This window comes from Rousettus aegyptiacus, unplaced genomic scaffold (genome assembly GCF_014176215.1).
Source record: "Rousettus aegyptiacus isolate mRouAeg1 unplaced genomic scaffold, mRouAeg1.p scaffold_m13_p_12, whole genome shotgun sequence".
Lineage (NCBI taxonomy): Eukaryota > Metazoa > Chordata > Mammalia > Chiroptera > Pteropodidae > Rousettus > Rousettus aegyptiacus.
Window position 1 is genome coordinate 36,145,065 of NW_023416287.1, and position 26,848 is coordinate 36,171,912.

Consider the following 26,848-nt stretch of genomic DNA (forward strand, 5'->3'; position numbering starts at 1 on the left):
ACTGTGTAGAAACATTAAAAAGTCAACAATGTTCATGTTTTAGGGACATTATGCTAATGACATTATGCTAATGTCATTTTTCTTCCAAGTGCTCAAAAATTGCCATCTTAATAATCTTTTCTTGACCATATTTGGGAAATAAAACCTGCACTTGGAATAACATTACCCATTTGCTGACTCCTCCCCCATTCTCCACAAGTTTTCCTTAAAAAGATCAATGTCAATCATTCCATGATCTCATCTGTTTTCCTACAGTCTAGGGTAAATGCTTCCGTATGCTTTTCATAAGGGCCTGGATGAAAGTGCCTAGACAGTGGGGACAGAGCCAAGTGGGAGTTGGCAGGAGGCACAGGACATGCAAAGAGAAGGCAGGACCACTGTAAACTCTGTGGAGGATAGAAGCGTATGTCCTAAACTGAATTTAGATCAGACCAAAGCAGCTTAGTGGAGACCCAGGGCTTGGGAAATGGGCTCCGAAGGTCGTGGAACTTTGAGGCTTTCCTAGGAAGACAGAACAGCTGGACAGTGAGAACATATCTCCATCCCAGGCCATTTCCAAGAGTTTGTTGGGACAACAGGAATCGAGTTGAGTCTCTTTAAGAGTTAGTAATTGACAGGAACAAGGTGGGAGTAGCCACTCAACTTCCAAGAAAGTGAACTGGTGAGGCTGTGGAGATGCCCTTGGGCTTCCATCCTCAGGAATGGGATAGATGAGCATGGTGTAGTAGAAAGAAAGGGCTCTTGGGAGTCAAACATACCTGGTTATAGTCCTACCTCTACCACTTATTAATTGTAGGATGCTAGGCAAGACGATACCTCCATCCTAATATTGACAAGAGGATCAAACAGGATAGTATATATAAAATGCTAATTTTACCATTTTCTTTCCATTTTTTAGCTTTTCCTTCCTGTTGCCACACCCAACGGATAGCATTCAGTCTTTGTCTCTCTCGCTTACTTTGCAGCACTGGCTCCCGTTTACAGTCACAATGTGTCTTGAAATAAAACCTTCCTTTGGCTCTCAGGTAGACCCCTCTATTCCATGACAACAGCTATCAAGTCATATTTATCTGCTAGGAATGTCATAACAAAAGACTACAGACTAGGTGACTTAAACAACATAAATTTATTTCTCATAGTTCTGGAAGCTAGAAGTTCAAGATCACAGTACTGGCAAGATTGGATCCCTCTGAGCCCTCACTCTGTGGTTCGCAGATGAACACCCTCTTGCTATCTCTTCACGTGGTCTTTCCTTTGCATGTACACATCCCTCGTATCTCTATATGTCCTAATCTCCTCTTTTTATAAGAACACTGCTCAGATTGGATTAGGGCCACACTAACAGTGTCATTTTAATTCAGTGACCTCTTTAAAGGCCCTATCTCCAAATATAGTCACATTCTGAAATAGTGAAATACTGGGGCTTAAAGCCTTAAGCAAATGAAATTTGGGGGATAAAATTCAGTCTGTAACACATGTACATGCTGACAGATCCCAGATTGTATCTCCAGCACATTTTACTCCCTCAAGAGCCAACTTCCTTGATGTACCTGCCTCCTGATCTACATGGATGTTCTACTGGTGACTCAAACTGAACAATTCCATAATTCAACTCATATCTTTTCCCTAAAGCCTTCCCTCCTTGCCAAGTCATGAATTTATTTAAGATGAGCACTATCTTATGAGTTTTATCAATTTGTCCAATCAGTTTTTAGTAGGAAAAATCAAGAAGAGCAGCATATATATGCCAGGAATGGGGCAGTATGAATTTATAGCATGATGTTAAGCATGTGGCCTCTGGAGTCATCACTTATCTCTGCCACTTACTTTCTGTTGAACATTATTAAACATCTTTACACCTCATTTCCATATCTGTAAAATTCAGCCTGATTAGGATACCAGCCTTTCATGGGTGTTATGTATGTGGCCCAGCCTTGCACCCTTAGGCCCTATAATCTCAGTTCATACCAAGCTGACTTCTGGCTCCTAGCATTTGTATCTCTGCTGAAAGAGAAAAGGAGCAGGTCTTAACCAACAATTGATGAGAGTTGGTGTAAAAATACCCCAGCTTCCTCACCCTTCAACTAGGATCACTCTGAGGCTCATGTTTGACACTGTTTGCCAGAATTTATTTGCGATGTAATTCTAGTTGTCCACAGTGGTTATTGACTTGAAAACCATCCTCCCCTTTCCTCCCTCATTCCATATTCACCTACCAGTATTTCCTGGGATCATCTCCTTTAGAAATTACTTGCCCTAGAATCCTTGTCCTGAGGTTTGCTTCTGGGGGAACCTAAACTATGCCAGTATGTTATGGTCTGAATGTTTGTGGCCCCCCAGAAATCACATGTTGAAATCCTAATGCCCAAGGTGATGGTATTAGGAGGTGGCCCTTTGGGAGGTGCTTATGTCATGAGGGTTGAGACCTCATAAATGAGATTAGTGCCTTATAAAAGAGACCTCACAGAGCCCCCCAGCCCCCCCATGTGAGGACACAGCAAGCAAGAGATCTGCAGCTGGGAACAGGGCCCTCACCTGACCATGTTGACACCCTGATCTTGGACTTTGAGCCTCCAGAACTGTGAGCAATAAATTCCTGTTGTTTGTAATAGCTGTGGTACCTTGTTACGGTAGGTAGCTCCACTGGACTAAGACACAGTATATAAAAGCTTGGCTCAGTGTCCAGTATCTAGCAAGTACTCAGAACTGTTGCTGTTTCTGCTATTATTGAGTTGTTCATTTGTAGAAAGCGAAGATGCCCACAGGTGGGAGTGCATTCTTCTTCATTCTGTGTTCTTTTCCACGCTGCAGTGAGAAGTCCTGTGTGGACATCAGGAGGCTATGAGGTCAGTAAATACATCTTCAATGGAGACTACATTGGCCCCAAGAAGTAAAAAAATGCTTTTGAGGGAAATGAAAAATCCTACTCTTTTTACAGATAAATTAGAGAGGTGCATATGATATATAAACAAACAGAGCATATCTGTGGTATTAAAACTTAATGGGAGGTCATGAGAATAAAATGTCTAAAAGGCTCCTGGAAAGGGTGCAATAATAACAATAACAAAAACTCCACTGGTTCATAATAGGCAGGAAATGTTACCACTGACGTTATCCTGGCTTGGGATGACCCTGGGTGGCACTGTTTAGTTTGCAGGGTTCGTGTCCTCTTTTCTGGACATGTTAACAATTGAACGTTCATAAAATTATTTGGTTAAGTTTGCCCAGCAAGGCACCAGGCTTTTTGGCAAAACATTCATGTTTGTGATTAAGATTTTCTTGGTTCTTATTACAACCAGACTTGGTTACATTTTGAGAACCATGAGGTTTGGCTCCTTTGAACAAGACGATCAGTTCATCCAGCACGGTGTCCTTTGAATCTTTCCTTCTTGACTTCTCCAAAGCTGCTCCTCCTCCTGGCTGACAGCACTGAATTTGACAAAAAGAAAAAAGGACCAAATTCTTTACTTCTAACCCACATTTCCTTTGGCAAATTATGGTCATTAAAAAGTTTTTAAAATATATCTCTCCTACAGACATATAATGAGCATGGCTTAAAAACTTATTTCACTCGTTAAGAAGGCCTCAGCAGGATGGCCAAGCTCCTTCAAAGTAGGATACAGGAGACTGATGCACATTTAATTAGTTCAAAGCAAGGCTGCTGAAATATGCTCACTAGCTGAGATACAAAACTGGTTATTCTCCTACAGGGCAACCAAATCATAAACTTTGTGGAGTTGTTCTCTACTGGACAAATGTAGTTTGTAAATTATACTTGGATGATTACATCTGGATATTTTGACAGTTTTCTTAAATGATCATGTAGAGTCCCCTTAACATTCTCTATACCAGTCTATCTGGGCCATGATGTCTTAACAAGCTTTAGTTCTCCATTTTCCCTTTTGAGTATTTGAAAGGCTACCTGAAAAACTTTGTCTCTTTTACATCAATCAAGTACATGTGATGGTTTACTATAAATGTTCAGAACACCTCAAATGTAGCATTTGCCTATTTCTGTGGTGTAAATACTACAGCCATCGCAAATTTCAAATTACCAATGTGATGTCACTGAAGGCAGAGCTGGGGAGAGTTGTACACCATCAGTATTGTACACCAGTATTTTCTGGTTCCAGCACATCATTGGATGTGTGCTGTGACATATATTTTATGGAGTGTAGTCATGGTATTCAAGTTATCTCTAAGGATGTAGAATTGTGGTCACTAGGTAAATATCTCTGAAAAGTCTGAAAAATCAGCTCCTCCAAATAGTTCTAAAGCTATAATCCTGGGAACCCTAATACACCTTTAGGGTTCCTCAGGGGTTATGAAAACTTAATTCAAAGTTATATTTTTTAAAAAAATACATGAAAGTATACACACACACACTTATGTAGCAAACATATTAAGAAATAAATGGGACTGACGAATACCAAGTTTAGAATTCTTTTAACTTCTGAGAGGGAAACAAGGATATTTATCATTGCATAATAAATTAACAAAGTACACACCCACAAATGCATTTTATTTCAAATTTCAAACCTTTAAAAAAATACCAACATATCCAGTTATGCTACCAGACTTGTTTTGTACATGTGATGGAATAAAGCATTCTACTGCCCTGTTTAATGAAAAACTTTTCAATGCTGCATGGTGAGCTGTTTAAAAATTAAACTGTCACTAAGAATCTTATTTTATTTACATGATGAGGCATTCAAATGTACTTTTAAATTTTAAAACAATCTCAAAATGAATAAATATTGCAAATATAGAACAAAGAATACTAGTATGCCATTTATTTATTCAAATTAATAAATTTTAACACATTGCCACATTCATTTATCATTCTACACACACACACACACTTTTTTCTAAATGATTTGAAAGTAAATTGATGCATAATGTCTCTGTATCACTTAACACTTCAGTGTTTACTTCTTTTTAAAAGAAATTTTTCCTTGCTTTATTGAAATATAATAGACAAATATTAATTCATATTTACATTGTACAATTCAATGAGCTTTTTTCAATTATAGTTGACATGCAATAATATACCAGTTTCAGTTGTACAACTTAGTAATCAGAGATCCACATAACTTGCAAACCGGTCACCCCACTAAATCTGGTACCCCTCTTCCCCATTACATATTTATTACATTGTCAACCTTCTTCCTTGCTACACTCTACATCTCCATGTCTATTCTGCAACTATCCATTTGTATATCTTAATCCTTTTGCTTTATTTTTGTCCCCTCAATCACTCTCCCATCTAGTAGCCTTCAAAGTATTCTCTGTATCTATGAGTTCATTACTGCTTTTGTTGTTATGGTTGTTTAGTTTCTTCTTTAGATTCCAAATATATTTGAAATCATGCAATATTTGTTTTTTTCTATCCAATCCATTTCATTCAGCTCAATACCCTCTAGGTCTATCAAGGAAATATCTTTTACTGTCTCCTCCTTTTCATCTCTCTGTGTCTTTTAATCTGAAGTGAATCTCTTGTAGGCAGCATGTGTAAGGTTCTTGTTTTCTTATGCATTCAGCCACTCTATCTTTCGTTGGAGCACTTAATTATTTTCTGTTTGAGGTATTTGTTGACAGGAATGTAGTTATTACAATTCGTTATTCTTATTTTTGATAGATGTTTTTTTTTTCTTAAAGAAGTCCCTCCAACATTTCCTGTAATATTGGCTTGGTGGTGATAAATTCCTTTAGCTTATTTTTGTCTGGGAAGCTCTTTATCTGTCCTTTGACTAGAAATGATAGCTTTGCCGGATAAAGTATTCTTGGTTGTAGTTCCTGGGTTTTCATCGTGTTGAATATTTTGTGTCAAGCCCTTCTGTCCTACGTAGTTTCTTTTGAGAAATCAGCTGCCAGTCTTATGGGTGCTTCCTTGTAGGTAACTAACTGCTTTTCTCTTGCTGCTTTTAAGATTCTTTCTTTGTCTTTAACCTTTGGCATTTTAATTATGGTGTATCTTGGTGTGGGCCTCTTTGTGTTCCTCTTTCTTAGGACTCTATGATAGTTTCCTGGAGTTGTATGTCTACTTCCTTCACCAGGCGAGGACAGGTTTTCATCATTATTTCTTCAAATAGCTCTTCAACATCTTGTTTTCCTTCAAGTACCCCTATGACATGGATGTTTTACGTTTACTAGTGTCCCATAGGCTCCTTAAATTATTGTTATAGTCTTGGCTTCTTTTTCTTGCCGTTCTGATTGAGTCTCCTTCGCTCCCCATCTTCTGTATCAGTGGTTCGATCCTCGTCTTTATCCACTATGTTTTTTCCATCTAATACACTTTTCATCTCAGATATTGTAGTCTTCATTTCCATTCCCATTTTTATGATTTTTATCTCTTTGTTAAAGTTCTCACTGAGTTCATCTACTTTTTCCCTAAGTTTATTGAGCATCATTATAACCAGTGTTTTGAACTCTGCATCTGTTTGATTACTTGACTCCATTATTCCAGGATCTCTGTTCTTTTCTCTCATGTGGTTTCTGCTTCTTTGTCTTACCATTTCGGCTGCCTTTCTGTGTCTATTTCTATGTACTAAGCAAAGCTCCTAAGTCTCCCGGTCTTATCAGTGCAGTTTTGTGTGGTAGGTGTCCACTGGCACAGTCCTGAGAGAGATTCAGCTGCAGGCCAAGTTTAGCCCCAGCCTGTGCCCCTCCGGGGCCACCTGTTAAGATTCATCAAGCAATCCACAAATGCTGTGCTTAGAGTTGCCTCAAGAAACCACACCAGAAACTGAGGCCAGCTGTCACCAGCGTGAGTCTTGGCACTGCTCAGCAAGGAGCACATGACTCACCTAGGACATACCTGGATGTGGCTTGGGTGGGGCTGCGAGGTGGGGAAGGCGGAGTTTCAGGGAATCCTCTGGGTGGAGCGACCGTTGTTATCCAGTTTAATGACCTCAGCTGTGGTAGTGCTGGGTCCGCACTGTGTCTGCACGCTGGGATGGGGAGGGCTCAACACAGGAACAATGAATACTGCTGGCACTTCTGTCCAGGGGAGATTCTAGCCTCTGGCCCTCAGTCCAACAATTGGTGTCCCCCATTAAGCCCCTGGTGCTCAGAGCGAGCAGGTCTGTCGCCACAAAGGTCCACTCGCAGACACGGCCCCTTTAGTAGGCATCTGCAGCTGCAGCTCCCACTGCCGCTGCCACAGCCTTTGTCTCACTCTGTTACTTGGGACCAGGTAGCCTCACGTCCTCACCCCGTCCTACCTTCTGCTGTTGCAGGATGATTTCTTAGTTCTCTCTCTGGTTGTGTGGCTTGTTCATCTAGATCCCAGGCAATTTTCCTTGCTATTTGCTCCTCATTTCCCTCACAACTTTGATGTTTGCAAGAGGGATGAACAGAGCCTCTCTCATCTATGCCATTTTTTTTTTCCTCCCAGTGTTTACTTCTTAAGAACATGGACATTCTTATCTTACCAAAATACAGTTGTCAAATTCAGGAAATTTAACATTGGTGCGATGATTTTATCTAATTTATCTAATGCTAATTTTTTTGTTTCTTAGATTTAGGATCCAGCCTAGGATCATGCATTGCATTTACTTGTCATTTCTCTGTAGACTCCTTCAATCTGCAATGGATCCTCAGCCTTTCTTTAACTTTGAAGACTTTGACATTTTTGAAGAGTTAAGGCAAGTCATTTTGGTAGAGTGACCCTCAATTTTGTATGTCAAACACTCCTCACAAGTGGATTCAGGTCATGCGCTCTTGGCAGGAAAGCTACAGAAGCGATGCTGTGTCTTTCACCATGCCTGATATCAGGAGGCACGTGTGGCAGGTAACTGATAGCTGGTTAAGGTGGTATCCTTCAGGTTTATCTGCAGTGGGAGATTTTTAAGAGCTATGATTTGATGAAGAATGAGGGATAAATCATAAGAGGTTATTGAGACCTTTCTGGATGATGGCTCCGAAGTTGCTCTGAAAATGTTGTCTTTCTGGGTGAGTCAGCCTGCTGTCTGAGCTTCGAGGCATTTTTGTGGCCCAGAAAGGGCAGCATCAGCAGTCTGCTCTGTGGTGGGAGCTGCAAAAGTCATCAGTGTCCACAAGTCTGATGTGGGGCACCCTGGTACGCAAACTAAATTCTGTGACAGTTGATACCTCTGGGCTGGTTGCTGAGTGTGCCTGTCCCCTGCTTTGGTGATGTGACATTTGTACAATGTGGGTTTTTTTAGTTTCCTCTACTTTCCCGTATAAAATGAAGACAGTCTTTCTTCTGAGTCAGGGCTGCTGAAATGCTGGGCCACAAATCGTGCATTGCCTGACCCAGAGAAAAACAGGAAATTAGAACATATGCACTTTCCACATATTGGCTAAATTATGAGTTTCTTAGTGGTTCCATGTGGCTTGAATAACAGGGTAATTTTCCTTCAGAGAATAAAATATCCAAACTAATTGAGATGTATTTTATTGAATAACATTTTATTTTAGTGAATTATTTAGTATCCAGCACTGTTTTAAGTATTATCACAGATTTACTCATGAATTCATTCCTCACATTTTTGCTGGGTCAGGAAGCATGTGGTGTCAGCAGGCAGATCTTATGTGTCTGTCCACCTTTTATAGATATGCTGGGCACTCTCTAGACATTAAACAATACCCAGGGCCCTGCCCTACAGAAGCACATAGCCTGTGAGCGATAAACAGAAACATGGAATTATAATGTCATGGAAAACTGTTAGAAGGGGGCCATGGGCACCACAAAAAGAAAGACCTAATGGCAGGGGGCAGTGAGGGTCGCACAGAGCTGGCGATACTTAAGCTGAATCTTGAAGGACAGAAAGTATTAGCAAAGCGAGGGGGGCACTTTAAACAGAGAGACTTAGAGAGATACAAAGGTGTGGCAGCTGAGGATGGTCTTGGGGGAGGAGTCGGAAATGGAAATAAAGGTTTGAGTTAGATTGGGAAAGACTGTGTAGCACAGAGGTCCCCAACCCCTGGGCTGTGGACTGGTACCTGGCCGTGGCCTGCTAGGAGCTGGGCCACACAGCAGGAGATGACTAACAGTGAAGCTTCATCTGTATTTGCAGCCGCTCCCTAGCACCAGCATCCTCTCTTCCTCAGCTCCACTTCAGATCATCAGGCATTAGATTGTCATAGAAGCACCGGTCCTCGGTGCCAAAAACATTGGGGACTGCTGGACTGTAGTATATGCTACATCAAAGAATTTGGACTTTGTGTTCTGAGTATCAGGGACGTCTTGATTAGAATCATTTTAGAGCAGGATTTCTCAAACTTGAGGGAAGGTGTTCTGGGAAGGAAGGCCCTCACTCACCTGAGGAAGCTGACTGATATCTACTTATGTAGGTGTGGAGGCGTGAAGAATGGAGCCACCACAGCCATGTCACCGCTGGCCACACTGAGGATGGGATGCACTGACTCCAGGAAAACAGAGCCAAGGGACAGAAAAAGGCATGGGAAATAGGACTTCACTGAAGTCATGAAGCTGCTAGGGTGGCCCATGCCTCATAGAGCCCACCTCTTGACTCAACTATGTCCCTTAGTCATTTTTACTGCTTAGTGGTTTTTAAGTTTTTATCTTGAAATAATTTCAGACTTCCAGAAAAGTTACAAGAGTTCAGAGAACTTCCATTTATAATTTATGCAGATTCACCAGTTTGAACCTTTTTGCCTTATTTGCTGCATGCTTTTCTGACCCAGTTGAGAGCAAGTTATGGACATGAGATCTCCTTATTACTTCTGTATGTGGTTCTTACAGTCCTGTTGTGCAAGAGTGGAACTTAATCATTGATAACAAAATTTTTATCTAAATCACAAATACTAATTTTTATACCAATAATGTCTTTTGTAGTGTATTTCTTTCTCCAGTCCAGGACCATGTCGTTTTGGGGGGATTCAGTTCTCTTTAATCGCTTTGAATCTGCAATGATTCTTCAGCCTTTCTCTGACTTTCATGACATTGATATTTTTGCATAATCCAGGCCAGTTCTTTTATAGCATGTCCTTCAAGTGGGGTGTATATGATGTTTCTTTATGATTAGATTCCTGTTTTATACCTTCTGTTGGAATACACTGTAATTGTTGTATTCTTGAGACATCATGTTTAGAAGAACATAGCATCTGTCTACCCTCACTGGGGGTATTAATTTTGATCACCTGATCCAGGTGTTGTTCACTTTCTCTGCTGGATGGTTACTATTATTCTCTTGCATTTAATAAGCAATCTGTAAGGAGACATTACTATTTATTTTTAAGTCATTTTGTATTAGATTCTCTGTTATAACATAAAAGCTCCTCAATGATTCAAGAGCCCATTTATATTGTGGGATTAATTGCTAATTCCATGGAGAAGTAAGCAAGGGATTATGACAAGAAAAAAAGGAGTTTCTCAAAAGCTTTAATTGTCATCAGATAGGAGCAGAGCTGAACCAAAATGCAGGGGCATCCTAAGAGTACTTATCATTTGCGATACTTCTTATTCTTTAAATTTATCTTGTAAGGGCTAGAAAAAAAAATTATTAATTAAAATTACATCCTCTGTTCAAAATAGAGTTGTCATTAGTTGTACTGAATGTAACATAACATTTTAACTTATTTGCAACAATTTGCAAATAAATCTTTTCAATTTTTGTTTTATCACTATTAACTGGATGGTGTTAGTTACACCATGAAGGGTAGTGGTTACTTGCAGGGACATACAAATTTCATTAAAAATCTGTCCCCCCCCCCCCGGATTTTACATTGGCAAAAATATTTCCATTAATTATAAATTCAGTACCAGTTGAGTAGGATTCCTAAGAGAAGTAGTGAACCAGATTCTGAGACACGGATGCGAGAACAGGTCATTTATCGGGAGGTGATCTCAGGGGACACCAGAAGGAAAGTGGGGATGGGAGACAGGAAAGGGGAAGCAGCTATTAAAGGGCATTATCGTGTGTGTGCGTGTGTGTGTGTGTGTGCGTGTGTGTGTGTGTGTGTGTGTGTGAGAGAGAGAGAGAGAGAGAGAGAGAGAGAGAGAGAGAGAGAGAGAGAGAGAGATTATTTCTGATTGCCTGGGTTTGGGTGTCCCCAGAAGCACTCTAAGGTAAGATTCAAATGCAAATAAGTTGGGGGGAGTAACAGGACTACTGGTAGAAGAGTGTGGTAGTGGGGAAGAAGGGCAGCCGAAAAAGATGTGTTATCAAGCCAGCCCTCACTGGGAAGACTTAAGCCTAATCTCACTGGGGACCCCTAGGAGAACACACACCTCAAAGCTGCCCCACCTGAGAGGCGAAGGAGCTGGGTCAAGGTGAAGCAGAGAACTGTTGTCCCTAAGCTGCAGTGTGCAGTGCATGATGTGGCTTCAGAATCTTACTTGCCTGGTACTGCCAGCTTAGGCCACTTTCCACTCGCTGGTTTAGGTTTGGCAGTGTCACCAGAAGTGACAGCATGCAAATGTCACATGTGAAAATACCCAACAAGGACAGGTAGGTGCTAGTCAGGAATGTTCTTTATCTCTATTTGTGGGGTGTCTATTCTGGAGGGGGCAAAGCCAATCTACACACATACATCACTGCTGAGATTGGAATATTGGGTTAGAAACAGATCATAAAGGGGCCCTGAATACCCAACCAGAGAATATGGGTATTAAATTCTTAGAAATGGGTTGTGAGCAGGGCAGCAGAATGCTGGGAAAAGGCCATTATTTGGTGTGGCCTACAGGATGGAATGGAACCAACACAGGCTATGGGGACACACAGACATTAGGGAGCTGCTGAAACCATTAGGGCTGCAGTGTTCCAAGGCTTGAGTGGATGTGGAGAATGGGAAGAAAGATGAGATATTTGGACCAAAAGACTGCAGAACTTGAAGTGATTGATGTGCAGAGGGCCGAAGCCCCTCCCTGTGAGGTTTCAAGTCTGGTATTGTCATTAACAGAGGGGAGCAAGGACTTCAGAGGAACGGAATGTTAAGTGGAAAGTCAGCACTTAGAGAAAGAAACCAAAAATGAGTCCTTCTTCTTGTACTTTTTTGTAGACAAGATATTTCTGAGTTCAGAAAAAGAGGTAGGAAAGGAGCAAGAGGATGCCACAAACGCTGAGTTTTGTTGTTGTTGTTAATTGGAACCAGGCAAGATAAATAATTGCAATCCAAAAACAATGCACAAGCCTGCCAACTGAATGATTTGACTTCTGTCTACTTTCTTTATATACCTCAGTGAAATAATAAAAGGATAGAAAATGATCAGAAATGAGGAGCAGGAAGGAAAATGAAATACTCAGGCGTAATTGAGTACGGAGTCTGTAGAGAAAACCTTGGTTAAAATAGATGCTTCGGGCTGTAGGGGAACCTCGTGTTGGTAAACAGAGGTGCCAGATAGCCTGTGATGCCATAACAGCCAGGTAAAATGGCACTATATGAATAAGAGCTCTTTCTAAGTCAAAACATCATATGCCAACTAGGTCATTGTCCGTAGAGTGATAGAGCATTAGCTCTCTTATATCCAGAACCCAATCCCTACCAAATTTGGGTTAGGCCTATGGGGACTGTGAGAAGGTTGGTTTGGGCCGGCACTGAAGCAGACATAACTGTCTTTGTTAGCTTAACAAGAACACTTTCAGCCTTCTAGAGAACTAGAGGTTAATGTTTTCAGGAAGATAAATGCCTGAACCTCTAATCTTCTTCTTTGCTAGAGATCCATTTTAGCCACCCAGAGAGTAAAACTGCATTTTACTAAGATAATCAGCTTGGGGAGATCAGCATGTTAACTGTTTTTCTGTTTCTGCAGTACCTCGAGGTCAATAGCAGTTGATTGTAGAGGGTCATATTCCCAGATCCAAAGCAAGTGTGCATATGGTGTTTGATCTCAGACACAGGGCTGTGGTATTTTTCAATGCTCACTAGGTGTGTTTTGACCTCCAACATAAGGATGCTGGGAGAAGAAAGGGATCTGGTTTAGGATTAAGACAAGATTGGGGGAGGAGGTCTAAGATGGTGGATCCATAGTGAAGGGGCTGTACTGTTTTAGAGTAGCCAAGGAGAGAAGGCAGAGGAAGTTGCATAGTAGCTGGGGTGCTTTTAAGGAGAGAATAACCTCTTAAATTGGAACTAGGAGCTAGAGGGAAATTAGGATGCCTTTGGGCTGTTGAATCCAAACCCATCTGTTTTTTCTAAGTACCACAAGAGTATAACCTGGGCCTCTGGTGACAAGTGAAACTTACACTTCTACAAACCAAGATTGGGTGAGGGTGGGAAAGAAACAAAAGCAGTAGTGGAAGCTGTATCTGTTCTCTCATGGGCAATTAGATGATCCAACCCACCCACCAAGTAGTGCCCTAAGACCTGAGCAAGATGGCCCACTGCCCTGGCTATGCACTTGGTCCCACTTCAGCCTCACCCCTGCCCGTGGAAGGAGAAGTTAAGGGTTGTATCAACATGGAGTGCACATTCCCTGCCCGCTCTTAGTTCTGTGCACACGCCCTGGGATCCTTTCCCATATGTCCAAGCCTGTTTGCATTGCCTACACAGGCTGCAAGATGGACAGTACCTGGACAGCAAGGCTGGGTGGCCACAGAGTTGTTGGAGAGACGAGAAGAGTGACAAGCCATGGGGCAGGTTCACTGTCACTCCATGTCCTCATGTTCAGCACAGAACAATGAAGAATCTGAAAATTTTAAATTGAAATTTGGCCTTCCAAGTTGGTTTAAGGGTACATTTGTCATGGTAGGAGAATAGAACATACTTTAGTTAACAGTTTATAGTCTTAACTTAAAACTTTAAAAAATTCAGACAAAGTATATGAGCCTCCATTTGTCCTCTTGCCCCAGTCTTTGAAAATATTAGTAGTGTTCACCCAGCATCCCCTTAGGATGCAGGAGAGCCCAGACAAGGTTAGTGGTCCCCTATATCCACTATTCACTCAAATCATCCATCCAGGGGCCCATTGATCCTGTGTACTTTGCTCTTCTTTTTCCAGAAGTCCGACCTCAAGGCTATCATTATGACCTGAAACAGTTTCCCTCAGAAGAGAGTTTGCACTCACCCTAAAATACTTGCAGTAGAAGAGGGGTGAACGTATTGCCTCTTCTCCCCCTTCACCTCTATACTAACTATGCCTGCCCCATCTGGACTTCCTGCCATAATTGTGGTCAGACACCTGCCCCAGAAAATAGGATGAGGGCAGACCATTGAGAGGAAAACTCTAAGCTTCAAAGAGAATATACAGAGCCTCGAAGAAACTATTCGATAGATGTAGCCGTGCAAAACTGAGTAATATGGAACTGGATTTGTGAAATACCCCAATCGTATGTACCCAATCATATGTACTTATCTCCCCCAGCAAAAGACATGAATGCCGTTTGCCAGTCAAGAGAGACTTTTAAACATATCTGAACTTCTGAGGCACAATTGCAGACACAAAAACCACCTTTTGGGTGATGGCAGCAGATATCACTGAAAGCTCCCCTGAGCTATGTGGGTTTCTATGACTCTCATAGACACATAAAATATTAAATTATTTTGGAGAACAACTGCTTCTTTCTTTATGCATCTGCCTTGATAATTTCTGGATTCTGGCTGCAAGATGGTATAATACATGTTATTAGGGCATTTACCATGCAGAGGAGCTATCACGGTGTTTTGTTATTTTGATGATATGCTCCCGCTGACTCTCCCACATGGAATCTGCAGGCTTAGAAGGAGGGCATTCTTCAGAGAAGGCCTAGCTATTCTCCAATGCACCTCTTAAGGGCAGGAATAGGAATTTTAAGGCTAGATTCTCATAACACACAGATGCAAGTATATGCCCAAACACAAAGAGAAGTCTATTTGCTTGGCCAATTATATTTCATTGGGAGTTTTGCATCTCTTCTGATAAATTTTTTGTTTCGTGGTCTTTAATGAAAATGTGTTGGCTTGGAAACCTCTAGAATTCTGATTTGTGCAAAAATGAAAAAGCTGAGAATGACTGGCTGGGGACTTGTAGAGAACAAAGCGGGTCTGTATATTACATAGAGAGGAAAGGCCTTCAGACCACAGGCTCTGTAGGAAAAGTCCTACAGACAAATAATTTAATTCCTTTAACTAATATCTTTGTGTTTCAAAGTGGTGTAGAAAATGTTTTTTCCTGGTATATTGTATGGATCAACAGCATGGTATGTATGTTCCTGCCATTTGATCTTACCTTGTCATTCTTTAATCTCTGGTTCTTCCAGTCATCTTACGCTTTGAGGAAGCCATTCCTTAAAAATTGTTCCTTTCAACATAGACAACTTCTCTGTGAAATCTCATGCATTTATTTATCCAATAAACATTTACTGAGTACATGTGTTCCAGACACTATGTAAGGTATTGGAAATACTACTCTGAATAAGGCTGAGTGGGTCTCCAGTGTCTACTTGGCTAATGGAAGGAAGATCTATTTAGTTTCTAAAGAAATGGAACCTACTAATTCTAAATTACAGACTGAACATACAGCTTTCTTCAAGTTTTCCTAATGGCACCATCTAACTTGGTTAAGATGATAGCCGGAGTATTTCATGTCTTACTAGGGATAAATAATGTGGTTTCATGGATAAAGCATTAGTTTCAGTCTAGAGATCCAGTTTCTTTTGTTATCTTTTATTACTTTAGTGTATGTAGAATCAAATAAAACAACCTCTTCAGAGACCTTGTGCTTTAGAATGGATGAATGAAATGCAATGGTGAACTGAAGTTCTTTCTGCTCACTAGAGCCGGTTGTTAAACTTTCATGAATTTTTCAAGCCTCTTGATGTCAACTTGGTAGCTTGGAATTGCCCGTGATTGGAGTATTTACACCACAAAACAGACAAATACTAAAACTTGTCGTTAAACATTTTTCAGCATATGACTGTTTAAAGGGGAATGTAAACATCCTGATGGTGAAGTGGAAAGTTTGAAAAGACAGCAACATATCCAGGATGAAAATGAAGGAAAAAGTAACAAATTATTACCTGAAATTCCAGGCAACATATGCCCTAGGGGGCTAGTTTATTATATAAGGATGACGTCCTTCTTTTTATCCTTCATGGAGGTGGTAGTTAGGACATTTTAACCTAGAACATTTTTATTTCATTTGTTGCGATAAGAACACTTAACACAAGATCTGCCCTCTTGAACAGGACATTTTTATGTAGCCATGTGGACTTTGTGACATAGGCTGTTAATTAACCAAACAAAAAAATATTAGAAGAATAAAAAGTATTGAGATTAGAGTCATAATAGTCTATTACTGAGTAGTAAAGTACCCCTAGAATCTCTAATTAAAATTAGCTACATATATAGACCCTTTAACTTTCATGGCCAGAGTGCCTTGGAAAAGAAAGCTATGAACTCAAGTGCTCACGGGTTGACAAGTAACCCCGAGGAAGACCTGGAGTCTGTGGCTTTCCGTCCATGGTGTCCTTTGGGTTAAGAGCCAATGCAGCTTATGAAACTTCTTCATTGTATGCATGAAGTCACTGCACACCTGTGCAGGGTGTTTGACCACTTACCACATGGAGTGTGGAGGTTTGAAAAGACACACACTTTTGAAGTGCCAAAGAGGGATTACCCACTTTCCCTTCTCAGTCCTATTCCTGGTAGGCAGAGTGCACCAACCATATGGCCTATGCCACCCTCAGGAGAAGCTGTCTCTCAAGGGAGCAGTAGGGAAGTGTGTAGGTATATGGAAGAGGGATCCACCTCTTTACCAAGGGTAAAATGATGACATTAGTTGGGAGATAAGACAGGCAGTTTCCCATCCAAGAACAGGAGGAATTTCTAGACAGCAGAACTGCCCACCTGTTGCCCACAGCAGTACACATAGCCCTTGGCAGAAGTGTCTACACCTTAGTATGTGGTCACCAGCAGAGCTTCTGCAATGTGGAAAAGGCGAGAGTCTCTGAGAGATCAGTTTTCCAAGGAAGGGAGGGATGGACCTCCACCAGAATTAGCCCCATTTATAGGCCGATTGTGTGAGTGGCAGAAATGCAGTTTCACTCTGGAGCACCTTGCTTTAAAAAAAAAACAACTTTACTATGCTTGGTTATGCTTGGGAAAATTGAGGTGTTGAGCATTGAGCATTGTCCTTAGTTCTATTTGAAAACAGTTGTTGAGTGAGGGGACTGAGAACATAATTTTTGCTTCTGATTTCTTCCCACAAATTAGTTTCTCTTTTAAATGAATAGTTTTCATGATCTATTTGTTTTGTTTTGTTTTTTAAAGTATGACTATGAGTGAGGGAAAATTAACGCTGGATATTGACACAAGATGCTTAAAGGAGGAAAAAATTCAAAAATTCATGTAACTTGAATTGTCAAGCCAGAGTCTGGAACAGAGTTTTTCTGTCCAACTTGTAAAAGCTATGGTAATACAAAGATAATTATGGAAATATTCAGAAACCTACCCTGGATCCAGACACAGAGCCACCCCCACTTGCCTCTACCTCTCTTAGTAAAGACAAAAAGCATTTAGAAAGAGGGAAGACCTGCCATTTCTCGAGATTGGCCTTGACCTGACAGGTCCCCAGGGGTGAGTCATTTTCTCCTACCTTAGTCAGTTTGGCTGTAAAGTAATTATAATAACAAGATCTTGTTTACTAAGAACTGAAGTTCACTTTGCCTCACTAGAAGAAGAAAAAAGAAGGTAGCAATGAGAAAGCTTTTGTGGCAACTCACAGCAGCTTGGAGATGAGAATCCCTGACTTGAATAAGCTGCATTTCTTTTAAATTGAACTTAAGAGTGGTGGATGCCAATGTGTTACCGCTGTTTCTCTTGTGGGTTTGCACTGGTAATCTCAGGTAAATAAAATAGGAAGGGTATAGTTTGACTATGTAAATCAAGGGTGAATAGGGGAAGAGGGGAGGGAAAGAGGGGGAACAGAAGCGGGGAGGAGGGTGATACACTCCAGACCTTCTATCTTGCCAAGATCTGGCGTATGGCCAGGTAGAGCACAAGCTGGAAGAGTGCCAGCGACTCAACCCAACTCCATTGATCAGCGAACTGGAAATTGGGCACTCCTTGTTCCTGTCTGCATTGGCCAGCCTGCAGCCAAGGTCCAGGCAGTGGAACCTCAGTGCCTGTCCTTAGTGGCTCTCTGTGGAATGGACTTGAAAGCCAGCTTTGGATGATCTTGCTCAGCGGCAGTCACAGTAGCCTGGAGTCCGGCCGGATGACTCAGGGAGTCCCTTATGCTGAAATTTCAGGATAGACCTTCACCTCAGCAGTTGCTTTTTGAGCTACATGGAAAGCCACACAGCTAGGTCTGAAGTGACAGACCCTGGTGTTTCTGGAGAGTGAGGAATAATCACTTCCTGCCTTCGTCCTTTAGCGACTAGAGCAACCAGCTTCGTTTACATTCCTTCAGTGGTGTTATTGAAGAGGCTTGGCAGCTTCAAAATGTTTGCAGTGTCCTTTAGTCCCATTAGGAATTTTTTTTTTTTTTTTTTTTTTTTTTTTTGCTAGCTTTTAGCTTGCGTCTGGAAAGATCCACTGGATGTGCTGGGCTGATTTTTCAAGAATCTGTTTTACCCTTCAGGGACACCAGGAAAGGAGCAAGCTTCCAGTGTCTAGCTCTGGAGAAATTTTACAGCCTCTCAAACTACGGTATTTTTTTGTTTGTTTCTTAGTTCAGCCTGTTACCGGGGTGGTTTTGGGATGAAACTGCTGGATTAACAACTCCTGTTTGGAGGGGTGGTAACCATGAATGTGAAGAAGTAATCATTTTAAATTCTATTAAATTTCTGCCTATATTGAGCCAAGGTGTTAGAGGTTATGGTTTGGGAAGGAAACTATTGCTATAGCAGGAAAGACCCTAATCCAAAACTCCTTTTGGGGTCTTAAGAACTTTATTTTTAAAAATTAGAATAATCTACAATTGTGGTGTCCCCTTGGATTTCCTTCTGTGGGAGGGACTTGCTGTGACACTTGGCAGCCTGTTCTCATGACCTGCTCGCATCCCCACCCGGGAGCAGCCTTTTGAAGAAGGAGTTGATGCGACCTGCGTCTTCTTGAAGAAATGTAATGCATCTGATCTGCCTGCCCTGCACGGAATTCTAACTGCTTGTTTCACTGAGGACCGTTCAAAGTGAAGTGCATGCATGCACACATTTTTCAGGCACCTAATTGAACCAGTAAACTTCTGCAATCCAAACTGCTTCATTTCTATAGGAAAAATCCATGCCTGTCGTGGCTCATCAGAAAGGATTTGTATCCAGAAAATTTCTAAACAGAACAGATGGGGGTCTGGGTGAGGAATGAAGTCTTGGCTCTCTCTGTCATTCCTTAACTGCTGTGTGAGCGATGTCAAATCCTTTGCCGAGAAAACGTCTGAAAGAAAAAGTTACAGATATTAGGCTTGGTTTCAAGAAGTATACTTTTATACTTGTGTGCTTCTGAGTTGAAACAGTTAATCACTTGTTTCCCAAGGTTACAGAGTGATTCCCATTCTGCTCTTGGTTCTGAACACAGCACTGTGTTTTCTTTCTGGGGTTGCTCCAATCTGTGGACCTTGTTAATAAGTGGTGAACTTCAAAGGCTTTGGAGCTGGGGCTCCATGAAGTTGCTGAGCCCGAGAACCTGAACCTCTGGAATCAGCAGGATTGCAGTGGAAAGCTCACCAGTCTTCTGAGGAGGTTTTTGCAACATGGCCTTTATCCAGGGATTGCAAGTGGAAAGAAACATAAGGAAGACACCTCTGAACCTTTAAAGTGACCGAGTGATGGAGAAATTACTAAAATAGGTGAAAGTTCCAGAAGAGGAGTATGTGTTCACTGCATTATTATTTTTTCCTAGGTGGGATCCCACAGGTTATTGCCGCCCACCGTGAATGTGAAAAGAAAAGCAAATCTGGGGGCCTTAATGAGCCTCTCTGGAAAGAGCTTGCTCAATCATGCGTGCGCAGTTCTCAGCAAAGTAATTATGCTTTTCCACTTGTTGAACCATCCCTTTGGTGCTGCTAGCTCTCTGTCCCCAGCTAAAGGTGGAGCAACCCCAGCAAACTGGCACTGGTTACTGCGGTTTCGGTGTCTCCCCATTCCGCCCCCACAGCTGAACGCCTTGTAATATTCCTTAATGTTTCACAAGATGTTTTCACTGAATATTTGCTTTATTGTCCTCCCACTGTGTGTGTCAGGGTTAGACTCCGCCACATGTGCATGTTATAGTGAGCAGAAGGGATCATAAGAGGGAGGGAGGTTTTATAATTGCTGCTGGTTCAGCCTCGCTGGCTAAGGAGGGTTTGGGGATGCTTCCCAGGTCTCTTCAATGCACACTGGCTGGGTGAGGCCAGCTGCCTGGGTGTGTATATGTTTTACTTACAAGTGGATATCAAAGGCTCTGTAACCAAGAGGAAGAATTTTGGGTTTTGATGCTCAAATGAGGGACATGCCAAGCTCAAATAGGTAGGATTATGATTCAGAATCATGTCATGCCTTTAAATTTCCCTCCATGTTTCATAGTGCCCCCCCCCCCAACTCCCCTGTCGGTTATCATGGAACTGTTTACATCTGTTTCTTACAAAAACTGACCTCTGTAGACAGAGGCACGGGATTTGATCCCAATGTTTGATTTCTAAGGAGGAAATAGAAGGATTTATTCCCAGTGCCCTTGTGTTGACCTTGCCTGGGGGAGAGGGCTAGAAGAACTAAGGATGACCTCATCCCATTTCAGCAGGATTTCCTGGGACATTCACGGCTTCATTCTTCTGCTGCTCCTCTGTGATCAGTCACATTAACTCCATAAGCTTCAGAGCAGATTATGATGACATCTAATATTGGCCCCTTTAGGACTTGAGTGTGACAAGCAAACACACAAAGCAATCATTATACTCTCTACAATCCCAGCCAGAGACCTGGGGAAACTGGAGGTGGGGCAGTGAGGTGGGGCATAGTCTAGGAACTGAGCTGTCTGAGGCAGGAAATCAGCCTGAAAGGAGGTGGAAGGGCTTTGGTGGGAAATAAATGGCACTGTGTTATTGACGGAAAAAGATCTTGGCAGGACTGTTGTTGTGAGTGTTCTGTGGCTTAGAGAGGAATTTCCTACAGGCTGGACTAACCATTAAAAATGTCTCTACCTTCAGAAGTCCCAGGCATGCAGTAGAGCCTCGCTGGAGGAAATGTCAGCTTGGACCATGGGTACCCGCAGTCTGGACAAGCGAGGGAGTTTCTTTAAGGTAAAAAGAAACATTGACTGGGATCGCTAAGCAGCAGCTTGCTCCCTTCGCCGGGCTGCATGGGGAGCTGCAGGCACTCCGGCAAGCTGCAGGGGAACCCTGCTCTCTGAGCCAGCTCTGGCTAGGAGAGCTCGCCTGAGCCCAGCTGTAAGCTGTTACCAGGTTTGAGAGTAGGTTGGGTTTTTTTGAATTAGTGCTTCCAAACAGGCCCAGGACCCAGGAGAGAGAAGCCACTTGTATAAGACAGTTGAGGCAATCTTTATTTGTCAGTTATTCAGCTCTTCCTTTTTCAGCTGGATGGTTTTATGATGGAAGTTGGACTTTACATTCCAGTGAAGAAATTATATCGGCCCTGTGTTTTACACTTTGCTTCACTGTATGAATCACTGAAGTGCTCGTAAAAAAAAAAAAAAAAAAAAGAACAACAAACATCTTTCTGGGCCTCACCCTAGACTGATTGAATGTTATTTGCTGGTGTATTTTATCCAACCCCCAGAGGTCTCTTATGATCAAGCAAGAGAGAACCAAGGCAGCATGATTAAAATTGTATAACTTTCCTGTATACATGTTGATGTCAATGGGATGAAGTTATTTTGCTAGTTTAAAGGGATAAAATTCTAGATGAGTATTTTATATACTATATGTGTATTTGTTTTAAATTAAGACTTGGTGGTCATTTCTAAATAACACTTGGGAATTAATTTCCTTCTTATGGCTTTTGCTCTGTCCTTTCACCCACCCTCAAAATAATGCATACTCATTGTAGAAAATTAGGAAAATACATAATCATGTAAAAGAGCAGAAAAATGAAGGTAAAATGTACATTTGAAATCTATCATATGCAGGTGTGCAAACACCAAATTTTTCCTCAAAGGATTGGAATGATATAGAGAGGCCTCTTAATTTTATTACAGAGGAAAACTGACAATTTTACTAATTTCCTCACCTTGATGGGTTGTAAGTATGTATTAACTCACATTTAAGTACTTCCTGCTTCCAAGAGACCAAACATGATTTTTTCTGTCAATTATGGACTCCAAAAAATCCATCAGAAGACACCGTTGCTAAAGGAAAGCTAAGTACAATGAGCTGACTGTGGTAAGGGAGGACAGTGTCAGAACACAGCCCTGTTGGTGTCTAAGCAAGAGGAGGCCAAGAGGCGTATCTATAGGGTGTAGAGGTCTAGGTCCAGGTTCTTTAAGCTGTGTTTTTCAAGGCAGAGAAATGATTGGGTTTAGCAAGGTCTGTGACGTAGTAGTTCAGGATTGGTGGATACAGCAAGACGAGGGTCTTGAGTCCTGGTGAGTAAACCGTTATTGATAAGCAAGCTGCTTTCCCAGATGAACAAACTGTTTGCCAGGACAGATTGTTTTGTAGGAATTTCCTGCAGCAAACAGCCAAGTTATTTATTAGTTTATAATCTAACTTTTGGGGCAAGAATATACTGGCAAAAATTGTTATGTTGACACAGATGGTCTCGATTCTCAGTACTAATAGTTAAACTATGTGGGCATAGCAGTCTCAATTCTCAGTCGGTTTACTCGATTTGAATCAAACCTGTCTAACTTCCACCTCGCAGATGAGGGGCTCCTCCAGTCTCCTGTAGACCAGGCGCTAGACCCACTAGGCTACTGACATATCTCCAGCTCCTAGATTCTGTCTTAGGCTGAGATATTTATTTCATCCTGGTAAAAGGAATGAACCCAACCCCCTTCTTAACCCAAGGCACTGCCTCCATCAGCCTAAATACTGGCTAGTTCATAATTACCACCTTATGCTCAGGAAGTATAGTGGGACTGAATCTTACATAGCAGTTAGATATTAAAGTCAAGGCAAAAGGAGAAAATTGAGTACAGTTAATATTGCCTTTGGAATTTCCTTGGGAAGGAGCCTTGTTGGACTCAGTTTTTCCTGCAGTCCTGAGAAAAAAAATATTTATTTACTTTTAACTTTTCAGTTGAACAGTAGGTTAAACGTAGTTGCCTTGTATTTCTGGACTATGTCTTATGAAAGAATGAATCAGGCAAGTGGTGAGAGCCCTATTGAACCTGCTGAGAGCAAGTTCTAGTTGTCCATCTTTCCTGATTCAGATGCCCTTGAGGAAAATGTGGGCAAAGTGGCCTGCACTTTAACTCGGTATTATCTGTTTTGTTTTGTTTTGCTGAGCTTAAATTTAACTTACTCATGTAAATGATATAGTTATCTAATACAGTTGACCCTTGAATAACATGGGTTTGAATTGTGTGGGACCCCTTATATGTGGATTTTTTTCAATAAATAAAATTGACCTTTTGTATCTGAGGATTTTCCAACTGCAGTTTTCCAGCCATGGATCAAAAATACTGTCTTCCATCTGAGGTTGGTTTACTCTGCAGCTGAAAAAGCTGACTGTAGAGTCAAAGCTTTATAAATATTTTTGATTGTCTGGAGGTCAGTGCCCCTGACACCCATGTTGTTCAATTCAAGGGTCAACTGCACTTCTTTCCTCTTCTTTATAGATGTTATTCTTTACTATGGCGATCCATAATTAGTTATTATGGAATAATATTATTATTAATCATAATTTAAATAAATAAATATTATTATTAATTATTCCATAATTTAGGCATGTAGTTATCTGTAAGGATGGAGTAAACTGCCCTTTGGACATTTATTACTGACTCTATAGAGGTTTGTTTTAAAAAATGCTAGAGTTCAGTTGTTGAGATGGCTTGTCACTCAGCGCTTTCTGGGACCTGCTGGGCCTTCTTTTACTCCTCATGATTTCATTTTGATGCACCTATGCACTTTAATATTGAGCACCTGTGATCATCCAGGCTCTGTGCTAAGAAGTGAGGAGAGAAAAATTAGAAGCCATCCCTGACCTCAAGGAGTTTTCGGTCTGGTTGCAAAGAAAGATATCAATCAAATAATCACAACACTCAACCTTTACTAATAAATCATAAGAGAAAACATGTTTCCCATGAGAAGTAAAAGGGGCTTTGAAAATATATGATGTAACATGGGCTTCCAGAGATATCTTTCCTGAGAAAGTAGCCTTTGATTTGTGAGCTGAGATTGACTCCATGTTACCTTGGGAGGTGGGTAGCTTAAATTTTGAATGACTCTTCTACTACGGCAGTGCCATTTCTCCACATATACCAGCGTTGGCTTATAACCAGATTGGACAGTTTCATAAAGCATGAGAATTCTTAGTTATATTCTTGGCTCACAGCTGAATTCCGCATACTTATTATACCTTTCTTGGTTATTAGGGATCATGTGATTTTGTGTAAAGTGTAGGTAATTGAAAAGCGATTGTTGGACCTCTTTTTCATCATTATCTTCCCCTATCCAGTTTGTATATTTAAACCAGAGCTGCTAACCACTTGCTAACCAGAGTTGCAAGCCTTGATTTGTGGCTTCCCGTCTGACCTGGCTGATGGAAATGACTCAGATAAGTCACAGGACATGACGATTGTGGATAATGCACAGATCGTCTGAGCATTGGGGTAATTGAGAATGCACCATGGTTAGAGGAATCATATCCTGGAAGCCTGGCCACAGAAATCCTATGCTGGATAAACATTTTCCACAGTCATTTTTAGCACCATTGTTAATTTTCCTCAACCACCTGTGAGAAATAGTATCTTCCTGCCCTATAAAGTCTCTATGAAAACACATGGGGGAGATTGGTGATAACCTGGACAAGGCAGCCAAAGTCATCTGCCCCTAAGTAACAGAAGTGGACACCTATTGCCATCAGATTTCGAGGGTATGTTATATGAAAGAGATTGTGTAAGAAAAACATTGTCTAGGCTGGTAAAGGTCTAGGTTGTCCTGCACTGGGGCACAGAAGCTCAGTCATCTTCGATGTCTTTTCCTGAGTTCCAGAGCTTCCCTTAAATTACCCCATCCCCACCCCATCCAGGCACCCAGTGCCGACAAATCCCCCTCAAGTCTCCAAAGTCTACACTCTTCTTTCTTTTTTTTAGTCCACCTCCCTACTTAGCGTCTCATTATTTCATTTGCGGGCACAATGAATGATGCTTATAATTCATCTGTACCACCTCCATATTGTTTGTTTTCTCCCAGAACATTCCACCCACCTATGTAACCTGCTTGCAGACACTGGCTTCATGCTGGGCCCAGGACCAGGTCTGCACTCTTTTCCCTTGACATTCAAGGACTTTTGGGCTGTGCTTCCACCTTTCCCCGAACTTATCCTCTATCAGCCCTGCCACTGTGCCATCATGGGTCTGCTCCTGTGGCCCAAACCTGCCAATGCCTGGACACCAGACTTTGCCCATCCTTCCTCTTCTCCTTCACCTTTCACCTCATCCATCAGGTTCCCAAATACCCTTTCATGTTAGCATACACCCACTTTATCTACCGACAAGGGAGCACCCATAGGCTAGCTGGTATCTACCTTTACTTTTATCTGAAGATAAAATTTTGGTAGAAGTATTGTGTATGAGGGCCTAGCTGTGGTCCCAGCATAGTGCCAGGAAGTAAACTTTAACACATAACTTGGACTCTGCCATGAGGGATTTGTTTTGTCCTTGTGACATCCCTGACCCTGAGGGGCATCCTCTTATAGCACAGGACAATGTTAGAAAGGACCAGGGTGAATCATCCACTCAACAATTCTAATTTCTCTCAAAAGTGCTGGGGTTAGCCTGCCTTTGCCAGCCAGCAAGTGGTATAGTTCCTCTTTCTGAGTTCCTGCTTCCTGTCTCCTTTTGCCTCAAGGACCGGGGAACATTTGGTTTTAACTAACCAGGAAGAAAATGTGTTTTGACTAGAGGGACCTTGCTGTCCTGTGCCTCCAGACCACTCATTCTGTGGGGGATGCCCTGAGCCTGGGCTCACAGAGCAGCTGGGGTGTTCCAGGGCCCAGCTCTGTGGTGGAGGCTCCGTTTGAGAAATCCTCTTCTGATCTTTTTGTGTGGTTTGGATAACATGTGCATCATGTCTCTCTTTAGAAACAGAAAGCCTGTGATTATGGTCCAGAGAAGACATAGGAGAGCTCTCTGGCACCATAAAGAATAGAGGTGTGACTCACTTTGAACAAAACTTATTGCTAAAATCTGACTCTACAAAATAGGTAAACCAGGTGATGATTCACTTTATTTACCCCACCTAGCTTTCCTGAACTGTGAGTCTCTCCTTGGCATTTGAAAAGTTATTCCACTTTCAGAAATTCTATCTACAGGCTAATTTGCAATCATCCCGAACAGGCACCACTGCGCATCTTGGGCCTCAGTGATTTGGGCATTTGAGTTTTCAGACTGTTCTTTGTGTGGAGAGTCTGCACACACAGCCAGGACAGCACTTCACTGCTGTGTAACAGTGGATAGAGGTGGCAGGGGTTTGAAAAATAATGTATAAAGCCAAAAATCACATTTTAGTTAATAATTTCTTTGAACAAATCCTTACTAGGATCTGTGGTTGCTTAAAATTCATAGATATGAATGTTGCTTCCCTAGTCTCCCAGCACGACCCCTGAATAGTGAAGAGACGTCATGTCCCATGCCAAGTGTCCATGTACCAGTCTATAACCAGGAAAGGACTGAGCACCCTTTGGAAGCAAAATAGTGATTAGAGTTTCTGTTAGAGTGATTGATATATCGATAATCATTCATAATAATATTGCAAAGCATACTTGACATTGGTATTTGGGTGTGTCTTTTGTTTTCCATAAGTTTTTCCTAGACACTTAACACCTGGACAGGGCTTAGCAGTGCT

At 41.6% G+C, this 26,848-nt stretch overlaps 1 protein-coding gene across 6 annotated transcripts in view; it reads left to right on the forward strand.

Annotated features, from left to right (window-relative positions):
- Positions 1–26,848, forward strand: part of RIN2 (Ras and Rab interactor 2) — a 172,431-nt gene that overhangs the window by 60,641 nt on the left and 84,942 nt on the right. The window contains exons 1-2 of one of the 6 annotated variants that reach the window (XM_016146155.2): positions 18,446–18,555; positions 21,029–21,121. The exons of 1 other annotated variant lie outside the window; for it this stretch is intronic. In XM_016146155.2, the coding sequence (XP_016001641.1) occupies positions 18,446–18,555; positions 21,029–21,121 (203 nt within the window). Of the gene's footprint in view, positions 1–18,445; positions 18,556–19,793; positions 19,864–21,028; positions 21,122–26,848 lie in introns of those variants that run through there. 4 more of the 6 variants (XM_016146157.2, XM_016146154.2, XM_016146160.2 and 1 more) reach the window with 4 other exon arrangements.